The 17,988-nt window shown below is 43.9% G+C and overlaps 2 protein-coding genes across 2 annotated transcripts; both read left to right on the forward strand.

Moving 5' to 3' along the window:
• The first annotated feature begins 1,838 nt into the window (after positions 1-1,838).
• LOC134797002 (uncharacterized) lies at positions 1,839-2,516 on the forward strand. The gene has a single exon (XM_063769196.1). The coding sequence runs from the start codon at positions 1,839-1,841 to the stop codon at positions 2,514-2,516; it is 678 nt and encodes a 225-aa protein (XP_063625266.1).
• Positions 2,517-11,392: 8,876 nt separating this feature from the next.
• Positions 11,393-17,356, forward strand: LOC134797003 (uncharacterized). The gene is made up of 2 exons (XM_063769199.1): positions 11,393-11,864; positions 15,945-17,356. Exons 1-2 carry the CDS (start codon positions 11,393-11,395, stop codon positions 17,354-17,356), a joined length of 1,884 nt encoding a protein of 627 aa, XP_063625269.1.
• Positions 17,357-17,988: the final 632 nt, after the last annotated feature.

Consider the following 17,988-nt stretch of genomic DNA (forward strand, 5'->3'; position numbering starts at 1 on the left):
ATAGAAAATGCCATAATTATTGAGCTACTTCCAATAATAGTAATAATACCTTGTTTGAGGAATCTATTTACTGTAATGATATTGTTCGTGATAGTTTTTCTAGAATAATGTTTTTTTCTGTTTTGCGAAAATAGCTGAAAGTTAATTTCCATATCGTTTTAGTAAAAGGTCTTTATTTATTTAGTATTAATAATTATTTACATGGATTTTTTGTAAAAAGACGTAGGTAGTTATTTGTTTTTAACCCCCGCCCCGACGCAAAGAAGAGGGGTGTTATTTATATGTTTGACGCCAACCAATGTCAACCACACAGGCAGGTGTTTGTCTGTGGCAACGTAGCTCTCAAACGGAGGGACCGAATATTAAATAAAGTATTTTTTTTATTATATTTTATTTTTTACAAGGTCGCAAAAAAATAAGTGCATTCCCGTTGCCAGGGAGGTTTTGGAATTATTATACTGAGCAACTTGTCCATGTAAATTCAATTCATCAACAAAAATAATTTGTTTGAAAAATTTACTTGCCTACATTTTTGATAAAAAAGAACCAGTGCGGGATTGGTAAAATTAGAACAATTACCAAGGCGGCAAATTAGGACAATATTTATCCATTAGTTTTAACCTAGTTGCTCATGGGACGGGGACACAGAGGAGTACACCACTTTTCAGCACTAGAGCAGAAACGTGTTAATTTCCGCGCACTTCATAGTTCACCAATGACCCACTTACAGAGCATGAGATATGAAAAATTTAAACCAGAACTATATTTTCAGAGTAATTGAGATGTTTCAAGTAAAAACCCGGGCGAACGGCCTTCCGAGTGTTACTGTTACCCCAGCTCAGTGTTATTTTACCATTTTCGCTCTTTGACTTTATAATCTGTACTCTATGCCACAAAGTGAATTTTACTGCACTCACAGCTGTGGAAAATGCGAGTAATGGGGATGGCCTGCTGAATACATTTTGGCGGTTAAAATCGGGGCATGTAGAATAAACTTGGTGAAGACGTAGTGCTAGTTTTCTGATGAATATTCATTGATGAAATTTCTATTGTTTTTTCATGAATAACAAAGACTTACGGCCTGATTCGAACTTTAAGATACGTCAATTAATAGATCTAGAAACGATATGGATTATATGTCAGTGACGTTTCTTCAAACAAAAACGTCACTTTTAACACTGACATATCCGATCCTGTATCTTTAGCAATTTTTGACGTATCTTAAACTTCGAATCAGGCCGGTTGTACTAATTTTGTGATGAATATGCATTGACCAAATTCCTATTTTTTTTATAAGCTTTTTTTAACTCGCAATGTAAAAATTATAAAATTGTAAATATGTTCGGGTCTGTAGGGATGAATTTATAGTTTATCCCAAATATATTTTAATTAATCGCGGACAGAGCGACCGATTTTATTATTAGATAATATTCAGTTGTATGAGCTCTGTTCTGTGTAAATAATCCTAGAGCAGCTGTAAGCGCTGCGCGCCGTGCTTGACGATCTAACGATCGACCCTCGGCTGCAGCGCTGACAGCGATGTATTGCGCCCGCCTCCCGCAGGCGCAGTGAGCCCTTAGAGACGAACTTTGTTATCGAGATGTCATACTAAGTTGCTTTTTCCCGTTAAATTTGTATTTCTAAATAATTGTTTGGCTTTCGCTCTCACTCCTTCTATTTTATATAGATGTGCATTGTGTGCCGTTACGGACAATAAATCGGTGTGCGAAAACGAACGTTTAGTGCTTATTATTTGCCCCTGCATCCGCACCCGCTTACCACGCCTAGCACAACTCTACCTTCCACATCTATACTGGTGACCACGTAGAACACTGAGAATGAGCGATACCGAGAATGACGGATTCGTAGACACGGAGATGCCTGGGCCGAGCAAACCAAGAAAAGGTACTCAAGAGGGCAGCATACCCACGGAAATTTACCGCATCGGCGTAAAAGTGCCTGTATTTTGGCCGGAGAAACCTGCAGTATGGTTCGCTCAAATGGAATCTCAATTTACTGTTTCCAATATTACCGCGGACGCGACCAAATACAATTACATCGTCGCGCAGCTCGATTCCCAATATGCTGCCGAGGTGGAGGATATAATTGTCTCGCCACCAGCCACTGACAAATATAAAAAGATTAAAGATGAGCTCATCAAAAGACTGTCGGTGTCTCGGCAGAAGAAAGTAAAGCAGCTACTTAGTCAGGAAGAGTTGGGTGATAGAAAACCTTCCCAGTTTCTCCGCCACCTGCGTCATTTGGCAGGGCCGAATATACCCGATGAGTTCCTATTATCTATCTGGACGTCTCGCCTGCCAAGCAACATGCAATTTGTGATCGCGTCGAAGCACAATGACCCAATTGAAGAGCTCGCTGAGTTGGCTGACCGTGTTCACGACGTAGCAACTCCTCAAGTAGCCGCAGCATCGACGCCTGATCCTCAAATGGCTATTCTCATACGTCAAGTGAGTGAGTTGACTAAACATGATAACACTAAAAAGTCAGCTCGATAGTGACAGGCCGTCGCGATCAAGATCTCGTGCTCGTGCGTCTAGCAAGTCCCGCAATCGCTCCAGCTCACAGAGGTCGCAGTCGAATTACCGCAAGTTTCCTGAGTACTGGTAACATGCGAAGTTCGGTGAGAAGGCAACAAGATGCGTGAAACCGTGCGATTACCAGGCGGGAAACGAAAGGGGCACTCGATAATGGCGACCGCCGTTTGCCCTAGCCCCGGTCGCTTATTTGTTACAGACCATACAACGAAGATACAGTTTCTCGTGGATACTGGTAGCGACGTCTGTGTCTTCCCTAGGTCTCAACTAAAATATCGGCGACATCCTACCAACTACGAGTTAGCTGCAGCGAATGGCTCACCAATAATTACGTACGGTTACATTCACTTAGTACTGAACCTAGGCTTACGCCGCGACTTTGCTTGGCAATTTATTGTTGCGGATGTGACGAAGCCTATAATCGGCGTAGACTTCCTGGCATATTATGACCTTCTCCCCGACTGCAGGAATAAACAGCTCATCGACAGGATGACTAGCTTGTGTGTCGTGGCTTTGCCTGGATGTTCGACGGACGAAATTTCTTCAGTCAAAGTGGTGTCGGGTGAGTCAGATTATCATCGCATACTACTCGAATACCCCGACATTACTCGCCCATTCGGCGTTCATCGGGTTCCAAAACACAACGTCCTCCATTTTATAAGGACTACGCCAGGGCCTCCTGTGTCTTGCTCTCCTCGACGGTAGGCTCCGGATAAATTAAAGATTGCTCGGGACGAATTCTCCGCAATGCTTCAGAATGGAACAGCCAGACCTTCAGAGTCACCTTGGTCGTCACCTCTGCACCTTGTCCCCAAGAAGAATAATGGATGGAGGCCTTGCGGTGACTACCGAATGCTCAATGCCAGAACTATTCCGGATAAATATCCCATTCGGCATATACATGACTTTGCTCACAGTATTTCTGGTTGTCAGATTTTCTCCACCATCGACCTTGAGAAGGCGTACCACCAGATCCCCGTCAACCCAGAAGACATCCAGAAGACCTCGATCACCACACCGTTTGGTCTCTTCGAGTTCCCGTATATGACGTTCGGGCTCAGGAATGCTGCCCAGACGTTCCAACGGTTTGTGGACGAGATGGTAAGGGGGCTGGATTTTTGTTATGCATATCTAGATGACTTCCTAGTGTACTCGAAAGACGAAGTAACTCACAAGGAGCACCTGCGCCAGCTGTTTGCCAAATTCCAGGAGTATGGGATGGTGGTTAACACTTCCAAATGTGTCTTCGGTGCATCGGAGGTAAAGTTCCTGGGCTACAGCATTTCAGCCGGAGGTACTAAGCCCCTCCCATCTAAGGTCGATGCCATCAAAGAATTCCCGGTCCCAAAGAACGTGAGGGAGCTGCGCAGATTCTTGGGGATGGTTAATTTTTACCGCAGATTTATCCCCGGGGCAGCAGCATCGCAGGCTCCACTTCACACAAGATGGACAGACGACCTTATTAAGGTCGCCGGAAGACGCTGGATGCGGGTCGCTTCCAACCGGCACGTATGGAGGTCCAAGGGGGAGGCCTATGTTCAGCAGTAGACGTCTTATGGCTGAGATGACGATGATGATCATTTAGATATCATTTTGATGTCAGGTGTACGTTTGAATTGGGCTCATAAATGTCAGATTACAGTACAGGAAACAAGCGGGGAAATGTTTATCTTTAGCAAAGACATGTAACTTCGTATAAGATGAATAAAGTCTAAGGAAAATACGTGCCTCGGAAATTAAGAAAAAGTCATTTTCTGATAGATGGCGCACACACCTTTGGCCTATGCTCGGCTAGATGGCGTGACGACACCGTTTCATATTTAACAATTTTTACACATAGATATCAGTGAATGAACATGGGTCAAAATGTCATATATACATTTTTTTATAATTTTATACGTTTTCATTTTGAGTTTTAGTGGTGTGTCGACAGATGGCAGTAAATTTACTGTGACTACAAAATTTATTATGACAGGACCCCTCTATACTATCTATTCTCTTTGTCTTTAGTATTAAAGTTAGAACGCCACACAATATGGGTTAGCTGTTCTGTTTACATTTAAAATACAATGGAATATAAATTAGACTCTTGAATGGATTTATCACGTCAGATTGTTCAGTTGCAGTCTGTATTAAAGATTTAACCGAACAGGCCAATTCGAACGTACACTTGACAATCTTGACATTAAAACGATATCTGTGGGCGCAGCACGGTTCCATTTTTATCGTCTATCACTATGCGCGTCCCTTTCGCACTTACATACTTGTTAGAACGTGACAGGCATGGTGACAAGGGCTAAAAACGCGACCGTGCTACGCCGCCTGGGCCCGATTCGGATTTTGAAATAGACATCTATTAGACATCTTTTAAACATCACAAAGATACGATAATGATATGTTTAAGATCTAACCTGTCAAATTTGACATTTGCGCGATTCTGGGATACTGTTGAACGATTTCCACAGGATATGACTTAGAGATCCAATTCACATCTAATAGATATCTTACTCTATCTAACGTAAAAGTGACATTGTTTGCCCGAATTGCGCTGCAAAAGAGAACTAGTTGATATTTAAACTATAACGTATCTAGAATGGATCTAGTACGTGTCGTCTCTTGTGAATATCTTGAAGTTCGAATACGGCAGTACGAATGATGTCAGTTAGGTATTGCGTCTCGCCCGTGCCAAGTTGGGTTGGAAAACCCACAGTGTAAATTTCATTTGATAGGTTGACGTGTAATTTTGTATGGGATTTTGAGTTTCCAAAACGTCCCGCTGGCGCTCTGTTCAAAATCCCGCCACGCTATCGAATTAAATTTTCACTAGGGGTTCTGAACGCGTAACATGTGCATGTTATAGTCTGTAAATGGGTAGATGATCTAATTTTTATATGTATAGGTAGTTTATGAGTGCGGCACGTTAACTGCCTGCTGAAAGAAAAAATTACTTCCAGTTATTTTCAGTTAAATATAACAGATTCGTGCTTTGGATTAAGTAGGTATCTTCCAATTCAAGTGTTATTTATTGACTGATACCTATTAGGGATTTTTGGCAACAGTTTTATGTATTGAAAACAAATACTCTTAAGTAACTTAAGAGTTCCTACTTCATATATGTATCACTGTAATTTTGAAATGTCAAAATAGTCTTCCTAGCATACTTTCTTTTTACAAAACTAGTTATGTAAGGTTTACTCAGGTAATTCCGAAATTCGAATAATTCCGAAATTCAGATGAAAATCACCCAAAATACCATCATAATAAAAGTCTCTTTTCGGAATTATCCGACAGTTTTCGACATTCGGAATTACCCGAATACACCTTGCCTACATTTTTTTAAGTAAGCTTTTAATCAATGTCAAATTATTTTATAATTTACAAGTTATAGCATTACCATGTCAATTTCATCTTCAGAAACCACATTGGCCATTACTGGTGTACGTAGGCATAGAGATACCTAGTCCAGGAGATGATCGCAATTTGCCCACGTCACCGGATCTGTTCAGGATAGGATTTAACGGCCGAGCCCCTCATTAGCCGCCATCTTGATATTCTAGTATTGTTATGTTAAGGACGCTCTTTGTTGTATTATTGTGAATAGTTATTTATGTGTAGGTGTAGTATTATGGCAATGTTATCGCGATGAGATGGCGATGACGCTTTAGAGTTATGAGGTACAATACAATACAAATTATACTCTATATTGCACACCTCATTACAGAAAACAATGCAAAGATTACAGAAAAGAAGAGGTACCGAGGTAGAGGTAAAGAGGAGGTAGGTAAGGGGAGGTATTTATGTAAATACCGATCTAGGATTTACACCAATTGACTGTTAAGAGGAAAGGGATCGACCGCTTGTCCATTTAAAAGTGGTCCTCATTTTCCTCTCTGGATATTAAAATTATGAAAAATACCTTAATTTATTTTGATGTATTTTAGCCATGGCTATGCCCCTTCGGATGACTTTACTTATTCGGTTTTTTGAATATAATAAGAATAAATGCTTCTAACTCTTATTAAATTTACTAAAACGGATCACTCACGTAATATAAATCGAAAATCGCTATGTTACTCCTTACCGAGGAGTATCGTCAGGAGCAGTCTGCGCCGGTACGCCAATATAGAACTGTAAATGTAATACAAATAGAGTTTAAATTCCGAAAAGTAATCGTCCTTAGATCCTTTTGCTTGCAAATTTGTGAAGTTTTCAACCAAAAGGTACCACATTGTCGGTTGTTGATAGGGTTAATTTCAGATTGAAGCCTACTTAGGTACCCTTTTGGTTGAAAAGGCACATTTGATTTATAAACACAAGAAAATTCTGTGTATTTTCTTGTGTTTATGAATCAAAATTTCATTATAATATTAAAAGAGTCAAAATCCGATTTAATACTTTGAAAATACAAAATTATTTTTCTAAATTGCTTTCTTAATGAGCAAAAAAATTGCTTTGAAATTACATATTTACTACTTTTCTAATTTAGAATTACTGAGATAGAAAGTCTATCAAATGGGTAATAAGTCTTTTAAATAAGATTGTTAATAATCTTTTCACAGGCAAAGATATTAGACAAACCAGTATGAACGACATTAAAATTGAAATACGGCCGGATTCGGACTTTAAGATACTTCAAAAATTACCTAAAGATTCGACATGGATCGGATATGTCAGTGTCAAAATAAACGTTTCTTCAAACAAAACTTCACTATTGACACTGACATAAATCCATATCATATTTTTGCAAATTTCTGACGTGTCTTAAAGTTCGAATCAGGCCGATAGATGTCATATTCATATTATATGTACTGTAGTGTATACTAGATATAGTTATGTACGTAGTTCGTAGGATATATATATATAAGGACCATTTACTCATGTAGGTATTCAGTGCAGTACTGCCGTGTCACGCGCATCTCATGTAACTTTAAAAGTTGCGTTTCGAAATAATTACGTTTAAAGTTTTAAAGATTCAAATGCTGTTATCGTTGACGGTTCATTGTATTTTTTCTAATCTACATGTAGGAAATATGGTCACAGAATAGGCCCTTTAATTTTTTTTTCGCATAATTGAATAGTTTTCATTTTATTCAAATTAAATGGTTCCGCATGATCAACTCTTCCATACTATAGTGGTCACACGAAGTCATGTAAGTCAAGTTACATGACATACGCGTGATCAAACTTGACACGTAATACTTGACCAATATTGTTGTCGTATAAACCTAGCGCTCGGCCAGTCATGCCTAACTCCGGCAACTTAAGAAACGATGGTGATATTTTGGTTGTGTCAGTCATACAACTCAAGTTAACTGAGTTGTGCCTGACGCCATCGGCAAAAAAATGAAGTTACATGAGTTAGTCATATGCTTTTCTCAGTAAATAATGAAGAAATTTAAAAATTTTCTTTTAGAAGATATATCTTTAATGGTTTTTAAGACGATTTAGACTGGTTATCCGTAACTCATGTAACTCGAGTTAACGGAGTTAGGCGTGACACGGCAGAGTAATAAAGCATCATTTAAGCTGAACATTCGTTTCTCCTCACCTTACATGGCGATCCTGCCAGGAAGAAATAGCCCTCCGGTGGCCGAGGCCCTAATTGGATCTTATATGACATCTATTTTAGTTTATTATTTATATGAATATGATAAAGAATATTTAATAAAATAATTTGATTTGTTTGCCAGTTATATACAACGTAGGTACCAATACCGATTGCTCATAATCACCCGGTGTAATTTTGATTTGATGTTAAATAAGTAGTGCGATGGCAAATGATAGTTGCTTTAACCACAATTAAGTAATTCTAAATATAATCGTGATTACAATAATATGAACTGAATAAATATTTACTTAGTGTAAACTTTTGTTACTGTCTCAAATCCGAGTTACAGAAAAAAATACTATAGGTAGTTTCCTCACAGGTAAAATGAAAAATAGGTACGTTTCCCTCCGCCTGCGTAACTCAGCGCACTCTTGGGAGCTCTGGCAACCTCTTTCACTGTCAGAAACAGGACATCGTTTACCTCAGGATAAAGTACAAGTGTTTTTACAGCTTAGTATCGGGTTGAGGTAGGTTCTTACATTAATATTTTCCAGCAGGCATATTGATGATGGGTGGCGTTATGTCAGTTAATGGTACTCTTTCTTAAAGAACGTACCTTAAACAGGTTGTGTATCTATAGATACCACATAGCAACTGATTTTTTTTGACGAGTGGGTGATTTCCGAACGTAAAAAAATGGGATGGTGTCTAAACAAATTTCTTTGACATTTTAGTTGTCAAGTTCAAATCGACAACAAATGGCAGTTTTTGTACGTTTTTCCCACTATAAAAGTACGCTACACCGAAAAAAAGTCCTGTAAGTATTTTTTGTTGTTTTTTTTTGGTAGATTATTAGATAATGTATGTGTAGTAAAGTAAGTCATAATTTACCTTAGTTATTGTTTTCTGATAAAATATTCGCTATAAAAGTTTGTGGTTCGTATGAACCCTCTGCCCGTTTGGGGCACGTTCTAGTGGTATCTAAGTGGTCACTGCCCTGCAAGGAGTTTACAGGTCATTTAAGGGTAAGATTTATGACTATGAATGAACCCTCATAGTACAAAAGTAACATATTTTCCTTTGGCTTTTAAATTAAATATTTATTCAACGGTTAGTTTTACGAGCCACGACATCCGCGTGAGCCAAGCAAGTGTTGGCAGTTAGTGTATTTTGTGACGCAAGTAAAAATGTGACATGCACATGACTTACCCTTAAAACTACTCTCTATAGCTAACAAGGCAGTGGCCATATATGTACCACGTAGCACCATTTTTAACGGGCAGTGGGCATATAAAAACACCGGGGTTTTTTTATTGAACGGCGGTATACCGGGTGGAATGATAATAAAAATAAAACAAGAAATTACTTTTCTTTTAATTCTATTAGCTACCCGAATCAGTAATCAAAAGTAAAAAATGCGTCAGGCCTGTTTAAGGGTTAAATTTTTCTACGAATGCTTTAACAATGCTTCTAACATTTATTTATTAAAGTACATTCTATTTAGCGCAATTTGACCACAATTGCTTAATATATTTCCCTTAAAACACAATACTTATTTGAAATTTCAATAGGTAATATTGTCACTAAAACAATGAGTACCTAAATTCACGAATAAAGTTTATTTTCGACATCATTATATTAATGGCGACGCCAGTAACGTTTAAAACCGATCTAGAGGCACATTCGACTTGTTTTAACGACAACTTATGACATGGAAAATATTGGTTAGTACACTTAGTACCTATTGAAGAAATTTACAACGTCATTGAAGAAAACTGTCATTTTTTTTGCTATTCGAATTGCTTTGTGGAGAGAAAGAAGTATAAAAATGTTTTTAAAGCCAGATTAAAACTCTAGCTATCAAAGTTTAATGATTATTCGTTGGAAACCATATTTTATACACTGTTATGAGAAAATTGCTTTCAAAAACTGTATAATCTGTAATTTGGAGCACAAACAATACACCATCTATTCAGTGCTGTTAGCGACGCTACGACAAGACGCGGATAATTATAAGTTAGATTAAGATCAAATTCGATTAAGACTGTATTCTCAATAAAGATTTATTTGATAGGTAGGGAAAACCGCGATTAGATTGTCAGTAGTCATAAGTATTCAAAATATCCGTTATTTAACTCGTAGGTTCGTAATAAGTTTTAGGTCACCCAGTAAGTTAGGAAAAAACATGGTTAAACCTATTTCCCAATTCCCAAGTAATCACTATAAACTTAGTAAAATAATGTAGGCTCTGTCATTGGTTAACCAAAGAAAGGCGGATCAAGACAAGGAAGTCTCAATATGAAAGGGACAGAATGACCGCTTCTCATTGGTCGGCCAAATTCGAGCTCAGCGCTCCGATACAGCGTAGTTTTCACTTAGAAACATACACGTTTCATTAATTAATTCGTAACCTGTTAAAGTTACATCATAACAATATTTGTAGATATTATAGGTCGTTAGCCTAGTCACCTAGTTAGATAAGAATCATAAGGCAGTCACAGGTAGACAAAGGCCTGCGAGTCGGCAAAAGGGCCATAAACCATCCATTGTATTCATTTCGGCCGCTTTCCTATCTATTGTAAGCCAAGTCGTAAGGACTAGTGAACTTGTTATCGTTTGTTTTTATAACTAATGAACGTAGTTAACTATTTGTAATAGTTTTAAGTCAGTAATTAATCGGATGTATGTAATATGAGTCGCAGAACGATAGCGGGATAATGAAAATTCACCCGAAAATGACCGTATGACGTAAGCGACCAATCACAGGCCGATTAATTCCGCGAATTAAGACATGATTTTATCTCCCTATCGTAGGTGACTCTCTTTCTTGATTTTTCGTATAAAAGTAAGACGGAACCGCTTCGGATCGTACAGTACACCAGGAGCAGCCGAAAAGGAAAAACCAAAAGGAAGAAAACCAAAGGAAGAAAACCAAGGAAGACCTGAGGGATCCGAAGCTGTACCGCCTAATCGTTGTAGGAGTATTTTTATATTTGTACCGCGTAATAAAAGTCAGTTTTTTAAATCGTGTAGTTTATTCCTTATCGCGAGGCGGTTGAAGATATTCGTCGAGGGCTTCGCACATGGGCATCTAGTAGGCTGGGGCGACTGCGGTTTCGAGCGAGGCGCCAGTAGACCAGTTACCTTCTCCAACTGCTATCGTCGGCTATATTGGGCGTTGAGAGTTCAATATTTTCTGGTCCTTCGAGCCGGATCTACTGTCAGCGCACCGGGACGTCGTGCTCAAGTCTACACTTGCTGCGAAGAAACGTCACAAATGACCGATAAAATGGTCGGTACGCGTTCGCGAAAGGCTGCGTCGATGCAGAGCGACGAAGATAGGCGGCGTTACCTAGCGGAGGGCGCGGCAGCGGCTCAGAGGGCTGCCCGCGCGGACGCCGAGAGGTCGGAGGGCGCCGAGGCGGCGCGCCCCCTCCTCACCCCTGTAACGTCGTCCGACGCGCTCAGCGAGCGTCCGCGCGCCGCTAGCGCCGAGCCGTTTGGCGTAGCGGCCGCACCACAGCACTCCCTCAGGGCGGACGACTTCACGAGGCCACCGGGGTCTCCCTCGCAAGTAAATACACTGCTGTGGAGCAGAGAGCTCCGCAAGCGGTTACGACGACTTGCGAGGCCCACACCGTTACCACTGCGACGGGCGAGAACGAAACTTAAGGACGTCGCAGCTACGCAGCAGGGAGGCACTATGGAGTCGAGCACTCCGTATGCACCTGCCCCTACTCAGTCCGTGCACTCATGCGCTAGTACGGTCATCGAGGCAAGGCTATCTCAAGTGGAGCTTGAGGCGAGCGAACGTCTAGCAGAAATTCAGCGAAAAGAGTTGCGGATCGAAGCCGACTTAATAAAGAAGAGGCTAGAGGCGCAGAAATCACAGATTATAGCGGAAGGAAGCACGGGCGCAGTCTCAGATGCGGGTGACATCGAGCCACAACAGAAACGAATCCTGAAGTGGATGGACGACTCTCAGGATGACAAGACTATAACCGAGCCAGTTAAGAAGGGGTTAGCCAACGAGCCACCACCGGACTACGAGACTCCTAGACGGCCTCTGCGGGACGAGCGACATATGCGACGCCGCTCACCGAGCCGCGTGGAACGTCAACGGCGATCGGAATCGCCACCGGAGGAGCCCCGTACGCCGCACACGGCGCGTACGCAACACACGCAAGAAGGCACAGTTGCGGAGTCTATGCTGCATTTGTTCGAGAAGATGCAGATGGCGGCTCGTCCAGCACCTAAAGATATCTTCGAGCTACCTCACTTCTACGGAGATGTGAGCGAATGGCGAAGCTTTTACAATACCTACATCGAGACATCGAAGCGCTACAAGTTCACCGACTACGAGAACGTTGCAAGACTGCGTATGGCGTTACGCGGGGACGCTAAGATGTGCGTGTCACATGTCCTGTCTACAGCTACTCGTCCAGACATGGTTATACGTATTTTGAAGAAGCAGTTTGGCCGAAGCGAGGTGCTTTTGGATAAAGCAATCGAGGACCTACGAAGACTGCCACCGTTGGGGCCGAGCGCGAACGACCTCAATACGTTTGCGATCAAGATTATGAACGTCGTATCTACTATCATGGACATAGATAGAAGACACTACGCCGACAACCCGATGCTGATACGGGAAGTAACCGATCGATTATCGCCTCATCTACGAAGCAGATGGTGCGACTACGCCAACAGACATCGCGATACCGACGACCCCGAGATCCTGCAGTTGGCTGATTTTCTGATGGAAGAGAGCGAGCTAGAGATGTCATTCTGTCACGCGCGCGCACCAGCGAAGCGCGCGCAGGGACCGATGACAGCACCGTACGCGCGCGCGCCTGGCGCTAGACTGAACGCGCCCGCGCCGCGCTATCCCATCCCCACTCCAGCTCCGGCCGCAAATCGATGCAGCGGAGGGCAGAAGGCGACGTATGCGGCTCGACAAATCACAGCGAAGAGCACGTGTTTGTACTGCGGTGGCAATCACATTACTACAGATTGTCGCAAGCTGGCCGCACAGAGTATAGGCGCTAGATGGGAATGGGCAAGACTCAATCGTATATGCTTCAGATGTATGGACGCGAAACATTTGAAGTCGCAATGCAACGCGAAAGGGTGCGGCGTGACAGGCTGCCCGCACACGCATCACCGTTTGCTGCACACCGAGCCTACACAGGCGAACAACAGCAGTGGGGCTACAATAGCGGTAGCTCAGTCGACGCATCGAGCGGTCGCCTCACCGAGAGTGACGTCATCGTTTGCGGCAGCGGCCGAAACGGAGTCGCGGCCTACAGAACGAGAGGACAACGATCCGCGCGTCTACGTGTCGTCAACCCCAAACTTCAACGTGCTACTGAAGGTGCTGCCTGTAACAGTCACGGGGCCGAAGGGTACGGCTCAAATATTCGCTTTCCTCGACGACGGGTCAACGCTTTCCATGATAGATCAAGACGTCGCAGATGAAATCGGAGCAGTAGGCGAAGACGAACCTCTCTGTCTACGTGGGATAAGAAACCTGAAGCACACATCTATCACGCAAACTGTAAAGGCGCAAGTGGGACCGCTGCGAGGAGGCACCGTGCACGAGATCGTCATGAAGACCGTAGAAGGACTTGGCATACGATCGCAATCACTCAACAAGGCCGAATTGATGAAGCACAAACACTTAGAAGATTTGGGCGACGAATGCTACGTGGGTACAGGAGTACCGCAGATGCTGATTGGAGGCGATTTCTGCCACCTGAAGACTCCCATCGAGATCAGGCAGGGCGGAGAGGACGAGCCTTGCGCAATGAAGACACCCTTGGGTTGGGTATTTTTTGGGCGAATACCGCGCATCATTCGCACGATCGAGCAAACCGTACTTCATTGCCGCACAGAGGACGACGAATTAATCGATCAAGTTAAGAAGCATTGGTCGATCGAAGCGTTAGGAGTAACGAATAAAGAAAACGTCAGTCCGAGCGATCAGCGAGCCATCGACATTTTCAACGCTACGGTACGCAAGACTGCAGGGGGCCGGTACGAGGTCGGTCAACTGTGGGCGTCGGACAACGTGAAGCTACCACCGAGCTACGTAATGGCGCGGTCGAGGCTACACAACTTGGAGATGAAAATGCGGCGCAACAAGGACTTCGCTGAAGACTACGAAGCCCAAATTCAGAAGTTACTACAGAAAGGATACGCGGAACGTATCATGGAGCCGCCGCAGACCGACCGAACCTGGTTTTTGCCGCACTTTAATGTATTTAATTTAAATAAAGGCAAAGGAAGAGCCGTTTTTGACTGCGCGGCAAAAAGTCAAGGAAATAGTCTGAATGACTATATTTTATCGGGGCCAGACCTACTACGAAGCCTATTAGGAATTTTGCTACGATTCCGCGAATGGAATTTCGCGGTGGTCGCGGACATACAAGAAATGTTCCTGCAAATTCAAATGCGAGAAGAAGATCAACAGAGCCAACTCTTCCTGTGGCGCGGCACTAGAAGAGATATGGAGCCCCAGGTGTACAAACTAAACAGAGTTTGTTTTGGCAACGTGTCATCGCCTTTCCTCGCGCATTCGGTGCGTAATAGGAACGCGCTCGACAACCAGGACAAATATCCGGACGCGGTCTACGACATCCACAATAATCATTATATGGACGATTACGTGGCATCGTACGAGACCGAGGATGAGCTGCTACGAGTATCACAACAAGTGCGAGACTCGCACGCGGAGGGCAGTTTTCATCTACGAGGCTACGCGAGCAACAGTACGCGAATGCTGGCAAGCGTCGAGCACGAACTACACGCAGCGCAAGGACCGACGCATCTGGGCGAAGGTCAACCCACAGTTCTAGGCATGACGTGGGACCCTAGGACGGACACTCTGGGCTACAACACGAAAATGCTGCGAGTTCCCGAGGCTGTGAAGACGCAAGAACGGCCGCCGACAAAAAGGGAACTTCTCAGCGCGATAATGTCCATATACGACCCCATGGGACTTATCGCTCACTACGTCATCAGCGCTAAAATGATATTTCAGCGAGTTTGGACAAAAGGCACTACGTGGGACGCACCGCTACCAGATAAAGAAGCTGAAGACTTTTTTCAGTGGCAGAACGCACTGAAACACGTAGCGGCGCTACGCATACCTAGAAGGTATGAGTCACCGGGCGGAGCTACGAGATACACGTTACACGTTTTTACCGACGCGTCAACTGAAGCCTATTGCGCCGTGGCGTATTGGCGTATCGAGAACAAAGAAGATGTACGAGTCAGCCTAGCAGCGGGCAAAAGCAGAGTTTGCCCCCTGAAAGTATTGTCAGTACCACGACTAGAGCTTACAGCCGCAGTAATCGGAGTTCGATTGGCCGAGACGATTAAAAAGGAGCAACGATACAACGTCAAGAAAATTATCTACTGGACGGACTCTCGAGTATTGCTAGGATGGATCAAAGACGACGCAAGAAACTACAAGCCGTTCGTGTCGCACCGTTTGGCTGAAATAGCTGAAAAATCGGACCGGCGGGCGTGGATGTACGTGCCAACCGACGTGAACCCCGCAGACCACGCTACGAGAGGGAAGCCGGCGAGGAAAATCACCGCTCACGACGAATGGTACAAAGGACCGTCATTTCTTCACCGACCAGAAGTGGAGTGGCCGAGTCAAGAAATAGGCAGACCGACTGAAGACCTTCCTGAAAGGAAAAGCGGAGTCACAGTAGAGACTACGTTATCTACTACTACGTCAAAGTCAGATCCGTCGAGCGTGCTACCTGACATACGACGCTTCAGTAATTACGATAGGCTAATGAATTCGACGGCCTACGTTCTACTTTTCATAGATAAGATGAAAAATAAGAACAAGACGCTGCAGCTGCAAGTGAACCACATAAAGCGAGCCGAGCATATGTGGCTACAGAATAGCCAACGAAGAAGTTTCCCGGACGAGCTGCGCACTCTAAGCGCAGGACGCGATTTGGACAAGAAATCGCGAATATACAATCTAGCACCCGAGCTGTGCGACGACGGCGTGCTGCGAATGAAGACGAGGTTAGGAAACGCTCCAGTGTTGTACACATCGGTACGACCCGTAATATTGGACGGCAAGGACTCATTTACCAGACTAATGGTCCAACGCGCACACAGGCGAATGGCGCACATTCATAACGAGGCAGTGGTAAATCAGCTACGACAACATTACTGGATATTACAACTGCGACCTACCGTGAAAGCTGTAGCGCGAGACTGCGCGCTGTGTAAGCTACGTCGAGCTTCACCGCGAGCGCAGCCCCTTGGCGATCTACCACCCGAGCGGCTACAGGCTTACCAGAGGCCATTCACATACACCGCGCAAGACTACCTCGGGCCTATGTACGTGACCATAGGACGACGACGAGAGAAACGCTGGGTGTGTCTGTACACATGCCTAGTAACTCGGGCTATTCACCTCGAAACTGTACATAGCCTGTCTACGGATAGCGCTCTACTGGCGCTAAGGCGCTTCGCCGCACGAAGAGGATGGCCGAGCGTTATGTATAGCGATAACGCAACCTGCTTCAAGGCGGCATCGAACGAGCTGCGCGAGGCCTACAGGCAATGGCTTCCGCAATTGCAACACTACGGCGTGCAGCGACGAATGGATTGGAAATTCATTCCCCCCGGCAACCCATCTGCAGGCGGAGCTTGGGAGCGAATGGTACGCACCGTGAAGACAGCGATGCTCTATACCTTCAACACTAGAGCACCGAAAACCGAAGTGTTCGAGACTCTACTGGCAGAGATCGAGAATATCGTTAACAGAAGGCCGTTAACACACGTGAACGTCGACCCAGAGAGCGAAGAAAGTCTCACACCTGCGCACTTTCTTCTACTTCATAACGCTAACTTACCTATGATTGGCGCTTACGAGGAAAACGACAAGCGACAATGGAGGGCTGCCCAGGCGCTAGCAGACCACTTCTGGCGGCGCTGGACCAAGGAGTACTTTCCACTGCTGGCACCACGCAAATCATCCGACGACGGAGGGCGACAGATCCAGCCGGGAGATGTTGTCATCATTTCTGAACCCAACGGACCACGCAGCGTGTGGCCTAAAGGAGTCGTCGAGACCGTCTATCATGGACCCGACGGGAGGGTTCGCTCCGCAGACGTCAGAACGAGGCACGGGACGCTACGCAGGCCGAGCTGCAAGCTGGCGGTCATCGCGTCGCAACCCATGCACCAGGAGTCTTCGACTGCGGGGACAAAATGTTAGCGACGCTACGACAAGACGCGGATAATTATAAGTTAGATTAAGATCAAATTCGATTAAGACTGTATTCTCAATAAAGATTTATTTGATAGGTAGGGAAAACCGCGATTAGATTGTCAGTAGTCATAAGTATTCAAAATATCCGTTATTTAACTCGTAGGTTCGTAATAAGTTTTAGGTCACCCAGTAAGTTAGGAAAAAACATGGTTAAACCTATTTCCCAATTCCCAAGTAATCACTATAAACTTAGTAAAATAATGTAGGCTCTGTCATTGGTTAACCAAAGAAAGGCGGATCAAGACAAGGAAGTCTCAATATGAAAGGGACAGAATGACCGCTTCTCATTGGTCGGCCAAATTCGAGCTCAGCGCTCCGATACAGCGTAGTTTTCACTTAGAAACATACACGTTTCATTAATTAATTCGTAACCTGTTAAAGTTACATCATAACAATATTTGTAGATATTATAGGTCGTTAGCCTAGTCACCTAGTTAGATAAGAATCATAAGGCAGTCACAGGTAGACAAAGGCCTGCGAGTCGGCAAAAGGGCCATAAACCATCCATTGTATTCATTTCGGCCGCTTTCCTATCTATTGTAAGCCAAGTCGTAAGGACTAGTGAACTTGTTATCGTT

The sequence above is a fragment of the Cydia splendana genome, chromosome 14, assembly GCF_910591565.1.
Source record: "Cydia splendana chromosome 14, ilCydSple1.2, whole genome shotgun sequence".
Taxonomy (NCBI): Eukaryota; Metazoa; Arthropoda; class Insecta; order Lepidoptera; family Tortricidae; genus Cydia; species Cydia splendana.